This window comes from Corvus kubaryi, unplaced genomic scaffold (genome assembly GCF_017639235.1).
Source record: "Corvus kubaryi isolate FWS band 111438036 unplaced genomic scaffold, C.kubaryi_AGA036_p1.0 37270, whole genome shotgun sequence".
NCBI lineage: Eukaryota > Metazoa > Chordata > Aves > Passeriformes > Corvidae > Corvus > Corvus kubaryi.
The window spans coordinates 4,488,756-4,514,642 of record NW_024581083.1 but is presented as its reverse complement, the minus strand read 5'-3'; the positions used below and the strand labels follow the sequence as shown (position 1 = coordinate 4,514,642).

The 25,887-nt window shown below is 37.5% G+C and overlaps 1 protein-coding gene across 3 annotated transcripts; it reads left to right on the top strand.

Annotated features, from left to right (window-relative positions):
• Nucleotides 1-23,014, top strand: GABRA6 (gamma-aminobutyric acid type A receptor subunit alpha6). Of its 3 annotated transcripts, XM_042025431.1 has the most exons (11): nucleotides 1-266; nucleotides 421-539; nucleotides 803-870; nucleotides 2,102-2,322; nucleotides 2,434-2,516; nucleotides 3,110-3,253; nucleotides 3,676-3,828; nucleotides 3,915-4,067; nucleotides 7,023-7,282; nucleotides 16,972-17,232; nucleotides 22,214-23,014. In XM_042025431.1, exons 1-11 carry the CDS (start codon nucleotides 229-231, stop codon nucleotides 22,262-22,264), a joined length of 1,551 nt encoding a protein of 516 aa, XP_041881365.1. In that variant the 5' UTR covers nucleotides 1-228; the 3' UTR covers nucleotides 22,265-23,014. The 3 variants fall into 3 exon arrangements, with proteins under 3 accessions (XP_041881365.1, XP_041881366.1, XP_041881368.1); XM_042025432.1 differs by lacking the exon at nucleotides 3,915-4,067; XM_042025434.1 differs by lacking the exon at nucleotides 3,676-3,828 and having other exon boundaries at nucleotides 4-266.
• Nucleotides 23,015-25,887: the final 2,873 nt, after the last annotated feature.

The window sequence follows — 25,887 nt, the reverse complement described above, 5'->3', positions numbered from 1 at the left end:
CAGATGAGGCTGAACTGCGGTGGTGAATCCAAGGGACACGCACGGCCGCGGATACCCCGCACGTCCCCACCCCGGGCAGAGGCCGGCCCAGGACCGCGGGGCCGGGGCTGAGCCAGCCGGGCTCTCCCAGAGCCTCACCCGGCCGAGCCCCGGGGCCCAGGGGAAGTATGAACACCGACAGTGGCTCCAGCTGACGGGTTTGAAAGCACCCCCGCACACACCTGCGGCATGGCTCTGCTGCTCGCCTGGGCTTGTGTGGCTGTGAGGTGAGTGAGACCCCGCCGATCCCCGACGGCTCCCCGCAGCCCCGAGGAGCGGGCGAGACGCTCTTCCCTCCCTGCGCTCCCCGGGGCCGGGGCCTCGGCCTCGGCCGGCGTGACTTCGGCCGCGGGACTGACGGGGACTCGCCTCTCCCCGCAGCATGGGGACGGCGCTGGGGGACCAGGGCGACGGGGCGGACCTCTACTCGGAAAATATCACTCGGATCCTCGACAAGTTGTTGGACGGCTACGACAACAGGCTCCGACCGGGATTTGGAGGTAGCGGGGAAGCCCCGTCCCCTCGGGGAGCCGGCGGGCGGGGAAGGGCGAGCGGCAGCGCTCTGGCTGCCCCGGGCAGGAGCGGCTCGTCCCGCACCCGTGGCAGGAGGGAGGCGGTGGAACCCCAAAAGGGGAGGCAAAGCAGCAAAATTGCCCGTGCCCCGCAGCTCCCGGCTGTTGCGGGGCGTCTCCGTTGCCCTCGAACAGAGGGGCCCCGCAGCCCCTGTCCCGCTCTGCTCCCAGCCCCTCTCTGTGTCCCGCAGGCTCCGTGACAGAAGTCAAGACGGACATCTACGTGACGAGCTTCGGGCCGGTGTCCGACGTGGAGATGGTAAGGGCCCCACTCGCCGCCCCTGCTCTCTTTTCCCGGGATTCATTACGGTGGCATCTGAGTTGACCGTCATTAAAGCAGATTACGAGGCTTAATCTCTTTGACAATCTCTAGGGCCCAGCAGAGCAGTTTGGCCGGAGCTGCATACAGCTATTTCCCGGCAGCGCCAGCTGGGGCTGGGCGCACACAGCCTTAGGTGACGGCATGGGCCACAGGTGAAAGATGCCTCTTTAACCCTATGAAGAAGATGGTGAGCACCCATGTCCCAGGACAGCTTCGCAGAACGCTGCCTGGTAGGACGCAACCAAATGAGCAGCTGCAGGGGAATGGCGCCGTTGCTGACACGGCTGCCACTGGTCATGCTGGGTGCCCCCAAGCTCAGGCAGCTGCGGACTTGGGTGAACTCTGGCAGCTACAGCAGCAGCCCCAAGAACACGTTAAGTAATGGAAGTGAGGATGGTATTGCCATTCTCTTTCTGGAGATTGACTTGGGCTGCTATTTTTGCCCTTGTGCACTCCTCAGACCCCTGCTCACCTGAGCCTGCAGTCCAGTTTGCAGGCAGGGAACTGTGGGCTCTAAGTGCTACCATAGTTTTTCCGCTGCTCTTCATCAGTCAGTCTAAGAGAAGGCATAAGCATTAATTCTTACAAAATTTGCCCCTGGCCGGGTTTACCTCTGTTTCCTAAGCAAGTTCTGCAGAGGTCCTTTCTGAAGGCTTGTGAAAATATTACTAAGAATTCTTGAAAATAATCCCATAGATTAATAATAAATTGACACCATAATCCTACTGTGATGTGACTCAGATCAGTCATTACTTTGTAAATATCCAAAGAAAGCTGCAGAAGACTCACTGAACATGTCTTTTTGTTTCTGACAATTAAACATTGATAGTTTGGTTTTGCAATTTGAAAGGTAGATGTTTGTATTTCCTTAGACCTCAGTCACTTTGAATTAAATTATTTCTGAGAGGACAATGAGGGTTGTTTTTTTTTTCCTTACTCATGTTCACTGATTCATTTGTAACTATTCTTCAAGTAGTAAGAAAATAGGATATGTTTTCATGGACAACTTTTTTTAGTAACTACTTAATGGTAATAGGATTGAGTATTTAAGCAGTAAATGAAATGCCATTGACATGTGTGTTAGTTTGTCTCATGGAGTTACTGTCCCCACAGCCACTTGCTATTGCTGACCCCTGCACAGAAGTCAACCCCTGTTTATTTTCCATAGGAGTACACAATGGATGTCTTCTTTCGTCAGACATGGACTGATGAGAGGTTGAAGTTTAGTGGGCCAACTGAAATTTTGAGGTTGAACAATTTAATGGTCAGTAAAATTTGGACACCAGACACATTTTTTAGAAATGGAAAAAAATCAATTGCTCACAATATGACAACTCCTAACAAACTTTTCAGAATTATGCAGAATGGAACTATTCTTTACACAATGAGGTGAGAGCTTGTTCTTCTGCTTTTGGTTGATCTGTATTTTTGATTCTATCAGTATTTTTCTACATACCATATTTTTTCATTATCATTTTTTCATTATATTATGTATTCTAGACTAACCATTAATGCTGATTGTCCTATGCGGTTGGTGAACTTCCCAATGGATGGACATGCTTGTCCGCTGAAATTTGGAAGCTGTAAGTTTTTTCTGTATCTTTCAGTTTGTTAAAAGAACACATTTGTTCAGAAGGTCAGAAGATCCTAAGATATTGCTTAGTGACATAGCTGAAATTTTTAACTGTATTTTTATACTAGAATTTTACTTTTTTCTCTGAGACTCAGACCATTCATATGGACATGGATTTATTCAGTGAAGGATGACTGTTGAAGCATGTTTTATTGTTTATTATTCTTACACTTCTGGTAGTCAAAGTTGGTCCTTCAACAAGTCATAAAACCTCTGCTACATTTGCTATATTACTTATAATTTTGAAAACATATAGTCTGTGGTAATCAATTTTGAAAATATTTCATTGAGCTGCGGTAATAGGTGTGTATGTTTTATAGCAAATTAAGAAACAAAGCTAGTTCCTTTCAGGTCTCACCTCAGCCATTCTCTTATTGTGGATTTTTTTTTATTTTTTTCATTTTGTAGTTAATGAGTTTAGGAACTTACTGGAGTAGGATGCATGTTTCTGTGGGCATTTGAGCTACAAAAGGGATTATTCTGCTTATTTTTTCAATTACTTATACGTAATTAGTAATGGTAAATTTCCCCTCTGTTTCTCAGATGCTTATCCAAAAAGTGAAATAATTTATACTTGGAAAAAAGGACCATTGCATTCAGTAGAAGTACCACAGGAGTCTTCCAGTCTTCTCCAGTATGACCTCATAGGACAAACTGTATCTAGTGAAACAATTAAATCTAACACAGGTAAGATGGAGCCATGTGGAAACTACTGGTGTTACGAAACATCTTGATAATAAATTACAGGGTTTTTTTTTCATATAGAATGAAATTAATTTAATTATCTTTTGCCATTTTAAAAAGTAAAATCCTTGGACACATTCTAACCATTGTCTCTTAAAAGACAGCTTTTCAATACAGTCCCGTCAAACACAGAATTTTTCATGAGATTCTTAAGAATTCCCACTGCCTCCCCACCCCAGTAAAAAGAATACATAAAATGAATATTATTGTAATCTGTTTCCATAAGGTCACTTTACCTTTTTTTAAGCAGTTTATTTTTATGCACTAGGAGGTCTGTGATTTCATCAGAACATACTATGTTGGGTTTAAGCCAGTAATGTTTGCTCACGTTGCCAAAATATGCTGACATACTTGTCTCTTAACAGGTGAATATGTAATCATGACAGTTTATTTCCACTTGCAAAGGAAGATGGGCTACTTCATGATACAGATATACACTCCTTGCATTATGACAGTCATTCTTTCTCAGGTGTCTTTCTGGATTAACAAGGAGTCTGTTCCAGCCAGGACAGTTTTTGGTATGCTGCATTAAGGTCTTTGAATAGCTCAGTGTCATCTACCATTCATTCATTCATTCCTTCCTTTCACTGCTTGTTTGTTTTAGGCGAATATTCACTCCAGCTGCTCTACTTCCATCTTCAAAGGAAAATAGGCTACTATCTCATTCAGACATACATTCCATGCATCATGACTGTAGTCCTGTCTCAAGTTGTGTTTTGGATCAACAAAGAATCTGTTCCAGCAAGAACCGTGGCTGGTATTTGTGTTTTTCCTTTTGTCATTTCATTTCATTTCATTTCATTTCATTTCATTCACTGTATTGAATCCATTGTATCAATCAGATACTATAATCCAGGGGGGATTAGGAAAGGCAGCTAGTAGGTTTCAGTCAGCAAAAGTACATACTAAAGTGAAACCAAGTGATAGACAATTTGCCTATGAGGGTCAAAATTCTTGACTCAGAATGTTTGTTTACCCAGACTTGTTTGTGATGCTTTGCAATATATTTTTGTATGCAGGAAGGGACAATTTCAGAGTAAGTGTCAGCCTCTTCATTTTTTAAAGAGGGTTTTTTTGACCTAAGGATTTATTGTCTTGTGAAACCAACATGAGTTAAAGCTTTAAAAAAAAAAAAATCACAGGGAATGGAGTTATTATCTGACACAAGGTACCTCATCTAACACCCATTCTGGAGTGCTCTCTTTCCCTTGGCTACAAAGGTATCTAAACAACTAACAAGGGCTTTAGATGGATAAAGATCAGTGAGCTGAATAATGTCCCTAGCACAGGTTGGACTTAAAATGAGAAAGATGTATCCATATTGCATGGCAGGGCTTTTCTTTCCGGTGTTTGAATTAATGCTCTTAAAGCTTTAAGTCTCCTGGTTCATACATATATGAGGTCCATACTCCAAATATGATGCTACCTGCTTTGGCTTCATGTTGCATCTCTGGACTGTTGAGTTACATCCTCTACATTTTGAGTAAAACTTACTTGCAACATAGTGGTCACAGAAGGTAACTGTACATGCTTGAGAGATGTGCAAGTAGGTCTGTAGCTGATTTGGTAATAATTATATAAATACCCCAAACACTGGAATAACAGCTCTTAGGTATTGTACTGAAGAATAACACAGACTTGAGAAAATATTTTATGAAAACAGTAAAACAGACACCTTTCTGTATTGTGGAAAATAGTAACGTTAGCATTTTAAAAGAACATTTCAATCTTTCTCCCATTTGTATTTCTCCCAGGGCACAGTCTGAATTTGTAGTCCTGACTCGTTCAAAATCCCATGGATTCTGAATACCTTAATCTAAGGAAAAGAAGAGGAAATTCCTTATGACAAAAAAAGACTTCCAGTCTTTTTCAGTGAAAATTTTTTAAAATGGAGAAGGTTTAAAATGCATCATATTAAAAATACTTAAATTATAAATTTTCACTTTTACTTGTAAGTCCCAAAACTAAGCTTGAGAGAAGAGAAATTAATAGTAGAAGAACAATGATGTGCCTAAACCAGTTTCTCAGCACAAAATAATTTAAGGACTGTGTTTACCTCCAAAATGGATGCCAGTTATCAGATTGCAGTGTTTGCATTATATAACACATCCTTCAAAACTTACCAAGAAGTGTTCAAAGTATAGAGACAAGGGTAAACAATTCACAGTTGCACAGTTTACCAACTGTAATTTGGTATTCAGTTTGATAAAGTAGCTTTCCACAGTGCAGAGCATTTCATCAATATTCACTCCACACTGAGAAAATTCTTATCTATACCTGTAATAGAATAGGAGACCTATTCCTAATTTAAATTCTTGCTGCAGAAAGTTTTTATTCAGACACAGAATATATAAATTTATTACAAACTAGCACATAGACAGATTGTAATCTAATCACACATCATTTCGAAAAGTTCATTCTGGACCTTTGAAATTGAAATGTATCTCAGCATACTTGTATTCATATCATAAAATGAGTCTGGCAGATTTGGGAGAAGTAGGGGTCCTACATATTTCTATACCATCTCCTATTTGTATTTCATTAAAACATGTTAGGTAATGACATTGGGACGTAGTTAACCTCAGACAGCTGGCAAGCCACATCATGTGAAAGAGTTGCAGAGAAACTCTGAAAATAATGTCACCCTGTCTGGATGCTGCTATATGCTATGACAGTCCTTTCCTCCGAGCATCACTCACAGCATATTACTTCATCAATTCAACATGACCATCACGATATGACATTAAACATCTTTTACTTCCCCACCTACCCTTTCCCAACTGCAGAAAATAAAGAGGATATTTTCCACCTTACTGTCTTTAAATACCCATGGTTTTTACATTCTAGCAGGCAAAAGTAAATATGAGTCACAGAGGCTTCTATATAAATGATTGAGTTTGTTCTTGCATTTTTTGCTTGTATCAGGCAGCAGTAGGAAGTAAGTATATTTCCTACATTATTAATACTGTACACTTCAACACAGAAAGAATAAATTCATGAATTCATGTGAAGAACACCATGGTGCCCATGAGCTACATGACCAGATTTGCTCTGTGAAAATAGATAAGCGCTCTAGAGAAGTAGCTATTCTGTCCTTCCCTATCTGTAACTACAGGCACTTTTAAATCAAGATGCTGTTAGTGAATCTTAAAATATGTATCCAGTGATTAAAGACAACAGCTCAGGGGACCCAAGTGCTATTACTTGAAATGTTTGAATCAGGTTCCAACTGTTTTTAATGTAGAATTTGATTGATTTAGTCAGGGTTCTGTAAGCCACGGTCTGTCTTGTACAACAACAGGAGAAAGAGAGGATCACTGTTGGGGAATGACAATATGTGAATCCAGGTTTCTGCCAAACATTCCACTTATCAACCCCCCAAGGATCCTTTGTATTTCAAGCCTGGATTTTTTCATAGCCATGTTTATCACAATCCTAGGCAGCTGCACCATGTAGAATGTTGTTATCTTACTTTCCAGTCTGCTCAATGCATTAAGGAAGTTTTTCCAGAGCTTTTAGATGCTGAATCCAGTATGCATGAGTTATTTAAGGATACAAAATACTTAGGAGTGTTGTTGGTTAGCTGGGATGTAGGGTGACAGCTAAAACCAAAAAGAGTGTTGTGCTTTGGTTTCTTTCATATATATGAATTTAAGAGTAGCAGGCCTGAAGCAAAGTTCTAATGCCCCCATTTCTTACTCTTGTTTTCAAGGAATCACTACAGTTCTCACAATGACCACTTTAAGCATCAGTGCTCGTCATTCTCTGCCCAAGGTGTCCTATGCCACCGCCATGGATTGGTTCATAGCTGTGTGCTTTGCCTTTGTCTTTTCTGCACTTATTGAGTTTGCAGCTGTCAACTACTTCACCAATCTCCAGACTCAGAGAGCGATGAGGAAGGCAGCCAGGGCAGCAGCACTGGCAGCAGCACTATCAGCAGCAACTGTACTGGCAGAGGACGAGATTGTGTCGGTAATTGCTTGTTTTTCTGATAATAAGCATCATATAGGAACAGGCAGCTGAAGTAGTGAATGTAAAACAATATTAAAGTGATCTTAACCTGAAACAGATTGTGTAACCAGATCATGTCTATTTATCAAAGGCATTGTTCTGATTCCAGAAAATGAATATAATTCATTTATTTTTAGTGTTTATTTAAATTTGCAATATGATTTTCTAGAGAGAGATTTATTTGGCGATATGTTTAAGGAAACCTCTTAGACTGTTACCCATGATACTTCTCCTGAGCTATGCTGTAGGCAGTGTGGTCAGGCAGCTGTGGTTCTCAGTAAGTCTGCAGAATCTGTGGGATGGTGTACCATGAAAAAAACATGTGCATTGGCCAGATGATTATGGGATCACTGTAGTACAAGGGCACATACCGTAAGTGCGTCATCTGGAAGATGGGTAATTAGCCTTTACATAAACTTGGCATCTGTTTCTTTTATGAAAATCTGTGTTGGTGGAAGCTTGGGGAAAAAAACCATGAATGAAGGATAGATTTTAGTATATGTGAAAGACAGGAAGTCTTTCTAGTATCAAAAAACTGTGTCAAAATTGCTTGCAAATATTATTCTGTACATCTCATGCTAAATCGTGAATGCTGTCTCACAACATATGTTAATATATTTATCACTGTGGTCTTCCAGTTTCAAAATCAGTTCTACTACCACCACAATTTCCATTTTTAGAGTAATAACAGAATTTGAACAACATTTTGCAAAACCTCTGAATCTGTAATTGAATAAGGAGGTCAGTCTAAGAGGTGCCCGTATCAAGACAACACCTTACCCACCATATAGAAATTTTTCTACATTTGCTGATAAATAGCAGTTAAAGTAACAACATTTAAGTACTTTCCAACCATTAAAATCACAATTGATAAGTTTTGCTGACTCTTTTTTGGAGGACAAGCTATCAGAAAAAAACCCCAAAAAGTTCACCTGGTTTTATATAGCGCGAGGAAAATACTGATAGCTACTACATGATGAAGAGGAATAACAGCTTGGATCTGTCCTTCACACACTTTATTATTTAAGTTTGAGTTAATCATAAGGTGGTTTACTAGAAAGAAAAAAACCAAACTAAACCAAAATATACTACTTTTGTTTTCACTGAAGTCCCTGCTAAGCAGTATGAAAACAGGCTGACTCTGCACATGCTGCTGGTGCATTCACAGCCACTGCCACCCCCCCTCCCCGCGGCCCCATTCCCAGTCTCAGGAACGTTCCAAAAAATAATCTGCTTCTGCCCAGATAAGCTAAGAACTTGTTCCTGATGATAGGGCTCCTCCGGATTTACATGGTCTATGAATCATGGCAGACCAAGCTAAGCAACAAATACAAAATTTCTGTTGAACAAATGAATAAAAGATAAAGAAGTTAAAAGACTCAAGTTTCTTATCAACGTCTTCAGCCATAAACAGCAAAGAGCCAAACTCAAGACACTCCTTCCTATTTTGTAAATATTAACTTGTTAGATTTTCCAAGTAAAAACCAGCAAAAAAATAAGCATCTAGGAATAAAATACACATCTAGGAAGCACACTGCAACCATTTGCTCAAGAAAATTATTTACATCTAGCTGATGTAATGTAGCATACACTTTTAGAAGAGTAGTAAATCCCGTAACATTTAGGTCCCAAAGTAAACTCAGTCTCTAAAACAGCCACAGTGTCCACAAAATTCTATAGACCTGATCTTGCTCAAAGCAAGACAGAAATTTTCAAGCCCTATATGTCCACCACTGTTTTCTCCCAGGACCAGTTCTCTATGAGAACATACTGCGGTAATAGAAAGAGCAAATTCAATGAGATAGTAAAAATGAAGGGTGCTTACAATTGAAGGCAAGATGATGTAGTCAAAAAGGCTTCTAGAAGAATTAGCTATTGGATTTAGAAGGTTCCCTTCCAGAAAGGCATTCTGGGAAAAAGGAGTGATTACAGGATAACAGATTTTAAGAAGCTTTTCCTTTTTCAGTTTTTTTTTTTTCCCCCCTGTGGTAGAGATAAGGGAGAAGGAACTTTTGTATGTTGTCACATTGATAGATGTGCTGCAGTCAGTGATATAATTTCAGCTGAAACAGACCTGAAGTGTCTAATTTGAATGCTAACAGTGTATTTAACACAGGCTGATTGCATGAATATATGACCATTTCCTCAGGACTGTCATTCTCACTGAGTGTTGCGCTTCTATAGCTACATTACTGGTCTTAGGACAGTTATTTTTAAATAAGGCACACAGCATAATACTCAGTTTCTTTCTTAGTGTAGATTTAGGAAGTCCTATCTGAGGTCCCAATTTACTCTGTTGCCCTGTATTCCCCAACTTGTTCCAATTGTTTGCCTCTAAATTCTTTCAGCTCTTTTCCTTCGAGATTTTTCTCTTATGTTTTGGTTGCTACAGTGCCCAATTCTTATTCTTTGATAATTTATCTTACCTCTCCTACGTTTCTTTTACCTTTTTTTTTCTTTTCTCCTTGTTTTCTCTGTCTTTTTTTCTAAAAATATTGTTTTCCAAGTTATTAGGAAAAAAAGCTTAAGAGAATCCATATTTAATACATCGTTTTTAGCAGTCTACTTTATTTGATTTTAAAAAAATCTTTTTCATCTCTCATACCCTGTACTTTGGTATCTTTTCTTTTCTAATCTATGATTTTTTTTTTTAATTTCTTTTTTACTCTTTAGATGGCCTAGTAAAATTTTTCATCTATTATATTATAATATTTTTATGTGTGATTTTTCAATGCGTGAAAGTTGCTAGAATTTTACGTCTATGAAGGCACAAGTATAGGAGGAAGAGTAGCAAATTGTGTCAAAAATGCTGTCTTTAGCATTTTTAGAAGTCAGCTGATATTTTTAGATGAGGACTTAAAAGTTTACTTGGTTTCAGAGAGTCCATTTCTAAAACGAAAAGTCAAATGTACTTACTTGAGAATTTTTATGGCTGTACAACTGCCAGTGGAACTCTGCTACCAGCAGCAACATTAAGAATAACACACAGACTATATATTTTTAATGATCTATTATTTTAACTTGCCTGAAGAGGGGAATAAAGAAAACTGTGGTGGGAATAACCTTAGGATGTCTGAACTAGTAGTACTTTTTGTATGACAGGAAGACCCAGTGCTGCATAAGAAAAGCCCAGGGAGACAGGTTTGGTATAAATGAAAATAGAAAAGAGTTACAAAATAGCCAGTTAGAAACTTTTCCTGCTTGAGTGAGGGCCTAAAATCAAGATAAACATATCTACAGAATATATTCCTGTTTCTTTTTTTAATTCCAGATTAAATGTTTCTTGAACAAAAACAAACAAAAAATTTCAAAATATTATCAAGCAGGCTCCTTTCCCTCAGTCTAGTTAATTTTATTTAAAATTTTACTTTATTCAAATAAACTAAACTCTCTCACACATGTTTTTATTTTTATAATGTAGCCAAAAAACCTGTACACTCAGAAAAGAATTATGTCAGAGGACCAAATTCTGCTCTACTGTATAATGAAAGTAGGAGAAAATGCTGCAGCCATTGAACTGTGGTGGGTTCAGTAAGAGAGATGAGGCTATGCCCATGAGCTCAGTGGAGAGCTGAGAGCCCAGCAGGCCTGGGCTGGCTCCAGGAAAGCCTCTCTATTTACCTCAGTTAACTGACAGCAGAATTTGGCTTGCTCTCTTCATTAGCTGCAGGCAATCCCTGTGTGAAATACAAAGCTATGGGTGTTCCGCTGCAGAACACGATGGCAACAAGCTGAGTAGTCATCTGGACCCTGACACAAACCTGTTCTTACTCATATGGTGGCCAAGCTAGTTTTAGCATGTCAAAACCAAACATCTTATACATACATATATAAAACCATAATGGCACTTAGCTTTTAAATCCATTTCGATTCTATATTTTCTATATCAATCGCATTGTTTCCTCTTGATGACTTTCTTTACCTAAGAAGATCCCAATCCTGGAAGTTGCAGGGGAAGGGAATTGGTGATACTGTGGAGCACAACATTGGCAGTAATGCTTTATGGGATGATCAGGGAGTAACCCCGTGGATCAAAAGACATCCTTTCCATGTGAGAGGCTACATGTAAAAGACAAAAGATTACCACCCTCTAACAGCTTGATTACAGTTATGTTCTAGAAGACCTCTTGTTTTTACAGAAATCAGCACAGAGCAGTGAAATACCTCTGGGAGAGCTTCCTTCTCCCTCCAGCCTTGTGTTTCAAAACAACATGGCTTGGGCAGGAAAGGATTCTCATTTTCTTTGACAACCCTGGCCAACTGCAGAGCAGCCGTATGTCACTGATATAGAGGATTTAGTTTCCTATAATTATGTCAGAATATATTGAGTATGTTTAATGAGTATCCTGGTGTAACAGAGTACTTCTATCTGGATTATCCACCACCCCTTAGGTATTATCCTAGAAACAGCTACATGCTTTAAAGTCTTGACTGAGAACATTGAAGCCTAATCCCAGTACTTTTTTTGCAGGAGTGTAGTAAGGACAAAATAAAGTAAGTTTAATTATAGGAAAAAAACATATGGGCAGACACTGATTTAAGAGCCGAACATGACTTTGAAAATTTAAATCTGTTTAATGTAAAAACATATTTTGACAGCAGAGAGGCTCTGTGCCAATTACATGTTTTTTCTGGCATGCTACAAATAAATGTTAGGAGGAAGCTCTACCATAGCACATCCCCATTGAAAAGAGAATGACCAGGATTCCAGTCGCTGCTCTCCTTACTGCATATCTGGTTTATATAACAGTAATTTTAATAAAATGGGCATGGGGTATTTTTCAGTTATGCTTCCTGCAGCTATAGATTTTTCCATGCAAATTAAAATAGCTTTGAAGTAATAAGGTAACAGCCTCTCCCCTTATTCACCTTCACCTGATGTTTAGGCTATATTCTGAGAGAAGTGAATTTCAGTTCCTGGAGGTTAAGAAAGAATTTGAACATGGTTTTCCCATGCTTCAAGTGAGTAATTTAACCTAAGTGATTTAACCCTTTTACTAGAGTAAAAAATGCTGAAAACAACTCTTCATGTTTTTCGTCAGTGTTTCTAGCAAACATAACTTAACATTCCTAAAGAGATGCCTAAAGCTAGGGTTATTAATGACTTCTAAACTATATTCAGCTTTTGATTATGCAGGACGCTGTTTATATCTATAAACAATACACATCATTTGCAATAGACATTTTTTGTATCAGATCCCACAGATGAGACATGCAAAGAAGTGTCTAAATTAGGGTGTGAAATGAATCTCTGTCATGAGATGGATACCGAAACTGCACAGGACTGTATTGGATGAGGTTCCTTAGTACATGGCCGAAAGATGATGTTACATACCATAATGAACTTTCTTGCTGTAAGTTGCTGCATATGGATTGTTCAATAGCTAAGGAGAGTTTTTACAGTTCACACTGGTGGATGTAGGGGCTCAACCGTGTTTAGCACCCCCTTGGGGAGATAAGTCATTAGCATGTGCTGTTATATCTGTAATATGAATGGTTGAAATTACTCAAACTATCTACTAATGAGCAGAGGCAAAAACGTTATATATTTAATTAAGCATTCTGCCTTTTACAGACACTGAGTTCTGGTTCTAGGTTGGTTTGTGTGTGTGTGTTTTGATATGAGGAAAGCTCAGTGTCTTAAATAAATTATGAAGAAAAGGAGAAATAACATGTTATTTTTATCTAAACTTCTAGAGTTTATTCTCATGAACCTCTTTTTACTGGATTGCTAGTAGGAAAAAGAGATGTGAATAAAAGAGAGATAAGGAAGGACATACAGATATTCATTTGTTTAAAGTTAGCCAGTATCTGGGTTGCATATATAAGATGCTCATGTTACTGTTAGATCATAAACTAAACTGATAGTAAGAATATGCATTTGCAGTACAAGGCAACAGAGAAGACAATTCTACAAATATGAATTACAGAAATCTCTTGAGGGAAAGAAACACAAGAACGAAGTGCATTCATAAATCACAGTTAGCATCCAGCAAAAAAAATCAGAAAAAGCAGACAAAGAATTCTGTTTACTCCAAGGTTATATATGCTGTATTGTTTTAGATCTGGAAGGCAAGAAATTTGCTGAAAGCCTCTTGAGATATTCTGAGTATAAGCAAATTCTAGTGATATTGAGGAGAGTTGTGAGAGAGCAGAACTTTATAGATGGGATGAGAGTGCTTTGTGAGCTTTGCAGGGGATGAGATACCTTGCCTACAAAAGCTTAATAAGAAGGCAGACTATATAAGAAGGCCATCTACATACCAGTGTTTGTCTAGTCCAGTGTGATGGTGTCTCACATTAACCAATGAACTGGCAATCTGTTCTGTGTCACTGCCTACTCATACAGAGTCGCAAGTTTAATTGTCTGGTGGACTAACATTCCACATGAGTGCAATAGTCCTCCTCTGAATCAAGGTTCAGTAACTTAAGAAAATCCATTATTTTCTTATGACACAGTGTGCCATGCCTCAGGCTTCTTGTTCTTGCTACTTTTAAAACAGTCCTTACTTGACCAATTGGCTCTGTGAGCTATGCAAAATAGGCTATTCATTTCCATTTTCTCTCTGTGTTGTGTTAACATTTAATGATGTTATTGTATGTAATCTTTGTCAAAAGGAGAAGTTAAATCTAGATATAGCAGACAAATTACTGTAGCTACTTTTCAGAACAATTGTAATAAGAAATTATATGGTCTCCCGACTCCCTCCTCTTCTTGGTTTACCAGTGAATTCCAATGAAAAATATGAGGTGGGGTTCTGGGACAGCTGTCTGGTCTACAAGCAGTTCCCATACTGAGAACATCCTCATTACACATCTGAGATAAATTTGGACTTAGAATTCCATATCCTGAGAAAGGATTTACAAGAAAATAGACTTGACCCTGATTTTGCTGTTATGGGGACCCTGGAGTGTTAAAGACAGTGTAAAGAACTACTCAGGGTTTTTCTTTAGACGAAATCACATTGAGATAATCCTCCTACTTTAGCAATCCTCCTATAGGAATGAGATTTAATAAATATAAATAAAATAACAACCAGGATTACACTCTTCCAAGGGCCTATTCAAATGATCACAAAGATTTTACTACCTCCACGTTCTAAATATGTTCAGTACTAAACATCTTCCAAATACCATATGCTACAGCTGTTCTACTTACTATTAACTCCATCACCTCAGCACTGTAATTCCCGATTTATGCTTGAATAATCCAGAGTAGAATTTGACCCACCTTGTACCAGAATATTTTAGATAGAAAAGGCTAAGATTCAACACTTGTATTTTTAGGAACCACATGTTGTTCACAAAAGGTCAAGTTGTTCCACAGTAAATTGAAAAACAAGATACCTTACAACTTGTACAGCTCTTTTCAAAGGAGGGCATGCAGGCAAAATGGAATAGAACTTGAATGAAAGCAGGAAGGCAGGCTCAACTAGCCAATCTGTTTATAGAGTGGGATTATTATTATGATTAGTGCAAATGGACATGGATAACGCTCTTTCTGTTTCTGTGACACATCTGTAGATCCTCCTCCATTTAAATCTCTCTGTTGTTTGCTGTGTTACTGGAAAATACAAAACGAAACATCTGTGTTCCAGATAGGCAGAGAGATAGAATGCTGTTTAATACCCATTCAGACCATGACACCAGTCATATAATGTATAGAGGGCAAATTGGAAGTGATGATTGGTTGCAGGGGGAAGAAAAAGGGCAATAGATAAGAGAAATACATAATGAAAAAGTACCTTATTCCTTTTAAGGTAAGAGGATGGTCTCTTCACCTTTTATTTAGAGTAAAATCAGCTGTGAGGAATCCCATCTCTCTCTAATTTTAGTTGGATACTAGTCCGTTCAATCATGAACAGAACTTGGCATCCTGTTGTAGAAGTGTCACTTGTTCTGATTCTCTGACAGTAACAATGACTTCTGGAAGGATAATTCCTGTTATAACTACTTTAAGTCACCCAGGATACACCAGTTGTGCTAGGTTATTCTGTTATCTGGAAATTGTGGCCCAAGTACAAGAGTAGGCAATGTATTTCAGAAAATGCTTCCTTTCCTTTTAGTGACTCAGTCGTTTATCCGATTGACTAAAATCTGTTCCCGTGCTTAGAAGTCCTGCAAGATACCTCCCAAAAATGCTGACAGCAGACTACATTTAAGTGAATGATTGTCATTAAAACACTCCAAAAGAATACCTTTGGAAGTTGCCTATCTAATAGCATTTTTCTACCTTAAAATCATTCCAATGTTAGTCTTCCATTTTACTATGGATGTATGTGCTGTTACATTGGGAGTTATTTACATTGTCCAAGACTTCCCTCATCCGCTTCAATCATTTGGTCATTGTTCTGCTGACCAAAAAAACTTTGTATTCAAATCCAAGAACATCTGTGTATGTTGTGTGATTTTGTGCACAAGATTTTCCATTAATAATCTGGGAAATGAGTTTTGCAATCCTTTATGGACGAAGTTTTAGGCTTAAGCTCTATATTAACAGAACTGACTTCATATCAAAACAAACAGCAAACAAAAAAGTCACTCTCAGCATCCTTCTGTATTTTCTCAGCCATCAGATGAATCTTACAGCTGCTGCTGTGCATCCACTAATGGCCATCCTGGGATATGGCAGTAGCAGCAAGGCTTTTGACTACTTCCTCCTATTTGACACTACTGTGAAAATGGGTAATCGATATCCATTAGAGCAGGGTTAGAGCCTGTGGTAGATCCTATTCCTAAGCCATTTGTGGAGGGAAGAACTCTATTACTTCTACTCTTGTGAAAATAAAATAATGGCAACTTGGCCCCAAATAAAACAGATGTACAAAATGAATATACATGTTAGCCTAGTAACTAAGAGGTAAGCTCCACATGTCCCTGAGTTCTGGCTGAACTTTCATAAGAGTTTTCATACAGCTTTCTGAAGAGTAATTGAACCCGGCTGCGAATACTGCACAAAATATGGGAGTAATTTGGTTTCATTTTACCATAAATGAAAATAAAAATAGTCCCATTATAGATAAGTATATTTTTCTTCAGTTGTATGTATGGAAGTGCTGTGGGAATTATGAGATATATTTAAAAATGAAATTTTATCCTGGAAAAAACCAAGAGGACAATTTAGCATTCATGTCTTCAGCAGCTGTAAAGTTAGTCCATTGCCTTTTGCGCAGCAGTTTTCTAGTTCTTGCATGACTGCTTGACTCCATTCAGTGTTTACGAAACTTATCAATGGGTTCAGCCAGGGAAGACTGCACCTGAGCCAGCCCATATGTGCTGTTTTGTTTAATCTTGATCCATATCTACACAAACTTCAGTCATACCAATCTACTGCAATTTAGATACACCATTAGCTTCTTTTCCTTTTAGCCCCATCTTTTCTTTTCTCTTTTGGAGCTTCCACTTATCACAATGTTAAAAATATGAAAAGCACATATTCTTTCATGGTTTTACAACAAAGCTTTAGGCCATAAACATATATATCCTTCTGTAGATATTATTTTTGTGATTTTCTGAGATTGCACTATAGCAGAGAAGCAACAATAAAGTCAGAAGGTTAAGTTAAAAGGCGGAAAGAAGTCTAAAGATCACAAAACCGAAGACTCTGTATCCAAAGATCACCCTTTATTTTCTTCTTTTTTCTTTCACAGCATTCTGACTCCAACTCTAACCTGAAGAAGCGAGTAAACTCCATAACGTCTCAGGCAGAGCAGTCTCCTGAACCCAGTGTAATATCAAATACTGCATCCCAGTGTCAACCACCGTCTGTTCCTCCACAAGCCCCACCGCAACCACCAGCTATTGGAGGTGCAAGTAAAATAGACCAGTATTCCAGGATCCTCTTTCCAGTGGCGTTTGCAGGATTCAACCTGGTGTACTGGGTTGTTTATCTTTCAAAAGACACTATGGAAGTGAGTAGTAAATTTTCTGAATACTTGTTTATAATATGTAATATGTTTACTTGGCCAGCATTATTTCAATTGTTCATTTACTCTTGCATCTCAGTTAATCAGTTCTTTCTGAGGAATGCTAGAATGTTTTTCTCAAAAAAAATCAGCTGTAGCACTCAGAACAATGCAGAAAGGCTGTTTGAGGAGGGGAAATGTAAACACCTCTTTAACCCATGCTGCACTGAGCAGAATATGCTCTGTAAGACAACATAGAATGTCATTCTCAGCAAACAAAATGATCTTAAATCTTCTATTTCTTAACCTGCAGTAAGGAATGGTAGAAATGTCTGTTGAAGAAATGAAGTGAAACAGATAAGAACTTTAATATCCTAAGGTTTTCTCAGTGAGCTAGTACCATACGTCTCCCCAAAATGTTTGTTATTTAGAACAAAGGATTAATAACTGCAGTAAAAAGTTTGTGAATCAAGAGTCCCTCGTTTTGTACATTTCAACACATTTTTCCCATTTTTTTCATGTAACTGTACTGTCTTATGCAGATAAAGCTGAAAGATCTTTGCTTAAGTTTGTTTGAATCAGGCAGAGAGTGATTACATCTTTAGATACTCATGAGATCCAGAAGAGACATGTGCCCTGCAAATTGAGCATATCTAGAATAACCAGTCAGTAATCAGTCATTAAACTTTAAGTCTTTAATGGTTTAAATCTCTATTTTTTTCCCTTTTTTTGCCTAAATACATTTCATGGTGTCCTATTTCCTTGGTAAAAAATACATTCCTTTGCCTCATTGCGATAGAGTTTTGGATCTCACTGTACATTGCAGTCAATATGATTGGTACATTTAGCTTTATTTAGGACAGCTAGAGAGATAATGATGTTATTTAGATAGCACCAAATGCACAAAGTCCCTACATCAATAAAAACAGAGTCTGGAAATCTGGTATAAGTGGGGATCAGGCTGTACCTTTATTGCCTAGATTAAAGGTAAAGCAGGCTGAGGGAAATCTCATGGGCAGCCAAGAGATGTTGCAGTTCAGAGGAAACGAGACAATGCTGATCAGCTGATTGGTGGCATCTTGCCTCTGCTAGAAGGCTGCTGCTCTACCAGCCTCTAATTTTGCTGATTTTTGCTACCAGTATGATCTGGAAAATGCTGTCTCTCAGAGATGGAGTGTGCTGCCAAGCAGCTTCTATGGAATTGTGAGGGCAGGAAGGTATGAGACACTGTCTCTTACAAATGTTCCTGCAGATGTCTCTCTCAAGAGGTCACAGCTGCCAACTCCTGGCCACTCCAACCCTGCCCAGTGCTAAATTTAGCATTTTTGCCAGAGTCACTGATCCCTCTGTTAAAATACTGACTATGTGTGCAAATGACTTAGTCAGAGAAGGGAAGTACTGAAAAAACTCATGTCTGATCATTACAGCTTCTGTTTAGAGGCCAGATCCTCAGCTTGCATAGCTTGCTGAGACTCCAGTGGTTTCATTCAACTGTTCACATTTTGGATCTAGAAATATTTGGAACATAGTTTCCATTTCCCTTAGTAGTGATGAAATATTTACACGAAACCTTGTATATTAACATTAGAACCAGGCTTTTAAAATACTTCCAAAGTCTCAGATTAAGTGCTGACTATAAATATTTTTAAATGCTACTGTGCAAGCTCACAAACATGCTCAGAAGCTCAGAAATTGTGTTCTGTAGTAGTGTTACAGAATGACAGAAATCCAGCAGTGAGATTTAGAAAAGAGAACGGTATTGACAGCTGGGGTGTTTTGAATTATGAAGAATACAAACAATTATGTAAATTTTGACCAAGCTCTTCTTCCTAAATTACATTTCTCCATTTGTGTATTCAGTTATAATTAATAGTAATTGTGAAATACACTGCTTGGTTTCTAATTCAAATGTTGTAGCACCAGTTGTTACTTTCAACAACCAGGATTGTTTTTGCTTTAAAAATATTTTAAAAATATGTAAATCTTTTCCTTTCAAAGAGAGGAGATACAAAAAGTTAGGTGAACAAACCATGGTGTGCTTCAAGGGCAGTTAATCTTTGGCTCCCTCAGGCCCAATAGATTTAATGTCGTTACAGTATTATTCAGCTCATTCAATTTAAAAAGTGCATTTTGTGCAGTATTTCAGGTATATTAGCTTTTTAAATTTACTTTTTAGAGTACATGTGGCTTTTGTTTAAAAAACAAAAAGAGGAAAAAAACCTAATTAATTAATTGAAGTAAACAAATTTCCAGTGCACCAGTTCTTGTAGTGCAGCTTTCCAGGATTTTTATTAGTAGTGTAGTTTGGAGTGCGGAAGATCATTCACCAATTCATGTGCTTAAACCGAACAGCTACCTACTGTCTTTGGAGGTACAGAGAGAATAAATCAGGCATTTCATGAACCTGTTTGTAAAAGCAGGTTATTATCACTGGAATCAAAGGTCATTTTCAACTCCTATCATTATTTTCTGGCCAGACTCTTCCTTTGGCTTTGAAGGAAGTGCAAGAACAGTTTTTTACTTCATGTTCTGGATTCAGAGCCTCAGCTGGAATGAGCAGCCTTGTTAATGTATGAAAGTTGTAACGTAATGAGAGTTGCATGAAATGAGGAGCTCTTTTTTTGAGCTGTTTGGTACTAGTTCTGTACAGTACTAAGCAATTTTCTTATGGCTTAAATAATGGACTATATGTTACAGAAATGAAAAAGTCATTTTTGTATCTGGAAAGATTTATGAGAACCTTGAGGACAGAGTACTTTTCAAAGTGCTGCTTGCATAACTTTTTCTTCCCCCTCCATTTAATAATTTTTTTCTTCAGGTTAATCACCTTTTCTCTTACTACACGTGTAAACTAAGAGTACATAAATTACACAGAAATTTTTTTATTTGGAAGTTTATATAAAGAAGAAGGTGTTTTTAATAAAATGTACACCTTGAAACATTTGAATGTTATCATCATAAACTGGTTTGGATTGGAGGGGAGCTTGAAGATCATAGAATTCCACATCCCTCCCATGGCAGGGACACTTTCCGCTAGACCAGGTTGCTCCAAATCCAATCCAATCTGATCCTGAAAACTTCCAGAGATGGGGCATCCACAGCTTCTCTGAGTAACCTGTGCCAGGGCTTTACCACCCTCACAGGGAGGGGCAGTCAGGGTTGGACAGACAGCAAAAGTATCTTAGACTGAACTCTGTATTTATACTTCCATACATACTGCACCAAGTCAAGCTTTGCAAACCAGGAAGCTTAGTAGCAAACTTTCATTGCAAGATTAATATTTTTCTATATTTTAAGTCAAAAGAGCATCATTCTCTGAAGAAAAAAAATGAAAAAAAATCCAGGTTAAAATCAAGTAATTCACCTGAATGCTTTTTATACATGGATGGGGATAACATTAATCTTCTGATCTTAATGTTTAAATAAAGGTATCGATTCTCCATTGGAACAAATGGGAAACATTCATATTCAATAGCAGTCATCCACCATGCAACTTTTTACATAAGATGTTTCAGTGTAAATGGGTTTGCACTGGGGAGTAGCAATAGCATTGCAGGACAAAAACTGTATTGGTCAAAGCAAAGAAATTAAACTAGCATAGTTGTCTGTCTCCATTTTGTTTGACTGTGTAGTGGTAGAATCTGATATAACCAAAGAACTACAAAATGTATGAAATAACAGATGCTAGTTTTTAGACCGCAGAAAATGCTGTGAGATACTTGTAAGATAAGCTCTCCTTTCTCTCTGAATGTTTTATAAGTTAATGCTGACAGGTGTTAACTATAGTGATATCACCGTGCTATTTATATTATGGAAAAAATAAAGCATCAGAGTTACTCTAAGAGGCCTTACTCCCTCTCTATGTAAGATCAGTTAATTTAGGTGGATGGTTTGAAGATGTGGCATCCCCATGATTTATACATGGGGGATGGAACAGGCACATTTCTATGGTTCATGTTCTTCTGTAGAGTACAGTAATATCTGCCATCCACAAGAAGCTCTACACAGTAAAAAACAAGACACATTTGTGTAAATTAGTCAAATAGAAAAGTTCTTGAAAGAAGAACAAACCTTTCTGACAAATGAGGAAAAAGACATTCTAGCTTTTTATTTTATCATACAGCATATTTTTTGCTTTGTTTTCTGTTTTAAATCTTACTAAATCCTTGAGCTGAATGCTAATTTATGACAGTGACCTTGGTAGGTGAATTGCTCACTTAGTTTATTTTAAAATCTGCTTGATTTAGAGTACAAAGAGTCCCATTTTAAAGATCTGCAAGTACTTTTCTGCTTTGCCATACAACTCACAATGCATCTGCCACTGCAACATTATCTTATGCACTTTATTTCTAAATTTATCTATTTTAATTTTTATATGTAAAATTATATTCCCGTTTCTCAAGTAATAAAACATGGAATGATGGAGTGAATCAAACTAGATAAGGAGATTATGTTAAAATTTTGATGATAAATTCAGAAAAAGAAGCAGAGGTCAGCTTTAATGTTGGGGAGCACAGGAAGATACAAAGGCACTGAATGGACCAAAGTTGCTGAGTCCTGGATATTATTTGGATGCAGAGAACATAGCAGGATGGCAGGAGAAGAGTTACATAATAAGTCAAAGATGCTAATGATGTCAAGTGGGAAGAAATAAGAACAGAGAAGGAAACAAGAGCAGGAAAAGTATTTAGCTTCAATACACTGATATTCATAAAGCTTGTAGTGCCATTGTTACATCATGTTTCAGTTTAAATATTGGAAAAATAAAGTTTGGGAGGAACAGTCATTGCCATACATACTTAACAACTGAGCTTTCATGATCCAGGTAATGAGCATCAAATTCTAAGAGGATTCTCCCCTGTAATGTAGTTCTATTTTGAGTCTGCTGAGAGAGTTCGAAATCACACAGGTTTGTTGGTTAACTCAGTTGTTGTTAACAATGGTTACCAAACCGCAGCCTAAACTTCTCTCTAAACTTTTCTTCCAGTTTTTTGAACCTTCTGCAATGCATTTTCGAAATGACCCTCAGTTGAACTGAAGAACAGCTCAAGATTTCAAAGAAATCACTCAAGGTCGCCGAGGATTGAAGAAACTTCAAAGGATTTGTCTGTCCACAGGTGCTTTCAGTTTTCAAACAGGAAATACTTACATTGGGCATTACCTGGATCCAAACTCTGGACAAATCAAGAGCTGCAAACTGCTTAGGGTTCTAACAATGTTTTCTTAAGATTTCTTACAGTGATTCTACTACAAAAATTCTTGTTAAATTATTTTGTTTAATTGTCAAAGGAAAGAATGTTCATTTGTTCTAAAACATTCATAAACAATTGAATGTTTACATTTGTATGAAACATCAATAAAAGGATTTGGATTTTTTTAATAGAATAAGGATTTCTAAACTCAGCTGATTCTGAAATGGTATAACTTGGCATATAATTTTACAGGAGATACAGAGAGTTGCTAAATAGTCACTATTTCCTTGAAATCTAGTATTTCAACGTATAAAATGGTGGTAACTTCGTGATTAGGAAGGAACTTAAAAGTGGTGTAGTAGCTCTTGGTATTTAACAACACATTTCAACATGAGCACAAAGACTGCTCATCCTTTTTTCCGAAGAGCTTTTAATGTGAATATGACAGAGGAGGGTTGGATCTCCTCAGGTTTTTTGAATGGTAGGAAGGGAATGTGTATTTTTCCTCTTACATACTTTGTAGAGACACAGGTGTAATCAATAATGTTAATAATGTCAAGTTGTATCTTAGAATAAATGTAATTACTTACAATTAATGTCAGTTTTAAACAATCCTGTTTATGGTCAAACACTAACCAACCAAGCAAGTAAAAGTGCAGCTAAATAGAAAAAGGTTTTATATATTTATGTATATATTTCTGTGTGCATATATACATATGTATTTCTGTAGAAAATATAAATAATAAATAAATAATACTATAATAAATTATATATATTTCTTTCCTTAGCACAAATCAAAAGGAAATAAAGGGATATGGGTTTCTTCCAGTATTTTTGCCTTTACTGCAATAGGAAGAGCAGGAGCTAAAGTTGCTCTAAGATGGGAATTCCTATGTGTTAAACAGGGTACTGCGGGGAGAAGATGTGCAATTACCTTGAGATATTCCATTATTCAACACCAACCTACCTTTCTATGGATCCTGGTAGAAAGGATGCTCTGGTTTTATCCCACACAAAGTGACCAAATGTAGCTTACATTCAGTTTTGGCATGTTCTGCTTGATCAGAAGTGCAAGGAACAGGATGACTAAGAACACAATTACAAAATTATGTCACAGTACATTAGAACCTTCAATTACATATAAAAGTTTATTATTCTTGATCTGGGCTCTCCTCCCCATTAGTGTTTTCATAATTTCTAGGCCAAATAAAAACCCAGCAGTTTTAAGACATAGAAACTAAACAACGACACAGAAGATCAGCCTTGAGACCATCCACTTCTGTGTTCAAAGGGTAGTCCTCCCCAGCAGCTAAAGCAGGAGCTGCATAAACCCCATAAATGTGAAGAAAAAAGTCTTGATGAAGGGTACTGTCCAGTGTTTTGATATTTTGATGCTACCTGTCAGGTTACAAACTCAAGGCCTTTCTCTTATATGCAAATAAAATTCAGAGGTGACTTTGTCATTACTTAGTTCATTACGTTCTTGTTTCTCTTCCAGTTCATAACAAGAGCAGCATTCCTCATCTGCCTTCTCTAAAGAATTCATTCTTGGAGGATTTTCTTCTAACTGGTAATCAATCAAGGCCTTCCAACTTTCTGCATAAATGATGTCTGTCACCTGGCCTTATGGAGAAATCTGTGAAGGAAAAAGTCCTTATCCACAGTCAGAATGGGTAGGGAGTTTAGAAGTAAACTGTTGTGTTCTGCATCACTACTTCAATAAAATCATCCCTCAGCCAGCACTGGAGTGGTGCTTGTGTACAAAGAATAAAGCTCTGAAGCTCATTTTCAGGCAGCAGTTTGATGCAACACACAGCAACTCAGTGTCAGGAAAGTATATTGGAAATAGAAGTTGGTGACAAAGCACAAATGAGACTCAGCCACACTTTGAGATGCAAGTCATAAACCAGAAAATTTGACCAAGAGAAAAGAAGGAATCCAGAGAAATCAAAGCATCTCCACAACTGTAAAGTGGGAAACAGAATTCCATACCTCTTGAGAGTCCTTAAAAAACAAACTATTCTTACTCCTGCCCAAACCAAATTATATATGATCTTCCAATCACAGTTAGAGAAAAACCACCTAAACCATGTATTTAATGTAGTTCTATAAAAGTAAGACAATACAAGGCATCGAGGAATCTCATAAACCATGTAACATACATTTGTACTAAATCACTTTGCAACACACTTGGCTTGCTCTTAAAGGAGTCATTAGTTCATGGAAACATGATCTAACCTCAGTTGTGACTAGACTATTTTATTCTCCATAAATAAGAGTAATCTCTAATAGTTTTAAGGTACTACATTCTTTACATACCTTAAGAAGCCAATAAACCTCCTCTAGGCCATATATAGTTACATATTTAAGTACTACAGCAAAGTTTTTCTCCCCACTGTATACCTGCTTTGTTTATAATAACATTTTCATGGAGCAGATAAAAATACTTCATAATTTAAAACTAAATAAAACTAATAAAGGAATATTTATTTCTGCTATTCCTGTACATTTAAAAAAAAAGCTAGAAAATAGCAACTGTTAGAAGTCGACTTTTCTATAAACTTCGTGCCCTGATGTAAACTATGTGGAGTCATGGTTTTCCCAACTGAGACATAGGGAATGCATGTGAGATTTAAAAGTGGGGTCTAAGCAAGTCATGGGTTTTATCTGCATGTGAAACAAATCATAGTAAAAGAAAAAAACAGAAGTTTAAAATATTTCATCCTCTTCGTGTCTACTAAATGATCTAACTCAACTGTTATCTAAGTCGATGCATTTGCAATCACATGAGGAAGTTATATTAATTGTGTGTTCCATAGATGAGTCTATTGGAAAGATTGAATAGTGATGGTGAGAGCAACTAGAAATGATCATAAATAAGCTACGACTGCATTCAAAATTCACTGAAATGAACTTTTAAAAAATAAGACAGGAACATCTTTGTACGAATAAAAAGTTGAAGTTTTTCATAAATGTAATTAATGTGCATTCTCAAGATTTAGTAATTTATAAATTCCTTGTGGGGTAAAAATTATACTTCACACCCCCCACACCTTTCGTTTTAAATTAGTAAAAACTGTTCCTTTCTGGTACAGTCTTCACATAAAATCCAACATTAATTGTTTGGCATGAGATGTCTGCTTGCAACTTAAATGTATTCAAAAGTAAAAATAAGTCAGACTTCATGGTTTTAATGGTTGATTTTAAATCAATATGATGCAGCTGTGAGCTTTGCCCTTACTACTTTAAGGGCTTTAATCTGATGTCACTTCCAACACAATAATAGTGGAGTAATTCTAGTGAAGCAGACAGAGGAAGACCAAAGTGAAAGGAAATAACTAGTGACATATATAATAAGCTGTTTTAAGTACCAGGTTTTAAGCCTATTTGATAATTCAGTTGTAATAGTACTGCATTATTCAACTCACATAGACCAACTATTACAAAAAAAAATTACATAAATCAGTTT

Bases quoted from the DNA above. Each gene is read 5' to 3' on its own strand.
- GABRA6 (XM_042025431.1), top strand. From the start codon at position 229: ATGGCTCTGCTGCTCGCCTGGGCTTGTGTGGCTGTGAG. The intron at 2,323-2,433 runs GTGAGAGCTTGT...TATGTATTCTAG, and splicing joins ACTATTCTTTACACAATGAG to ACTAACCATTAATGCTGATT. The intron at 4,068-7,022 runs GTATTTGTGTTT...CTTGTTTTCAAG, and splicing joins TCCAGCAAGAACCGTGGCTG to GAATCACTACAGTTCTCACA.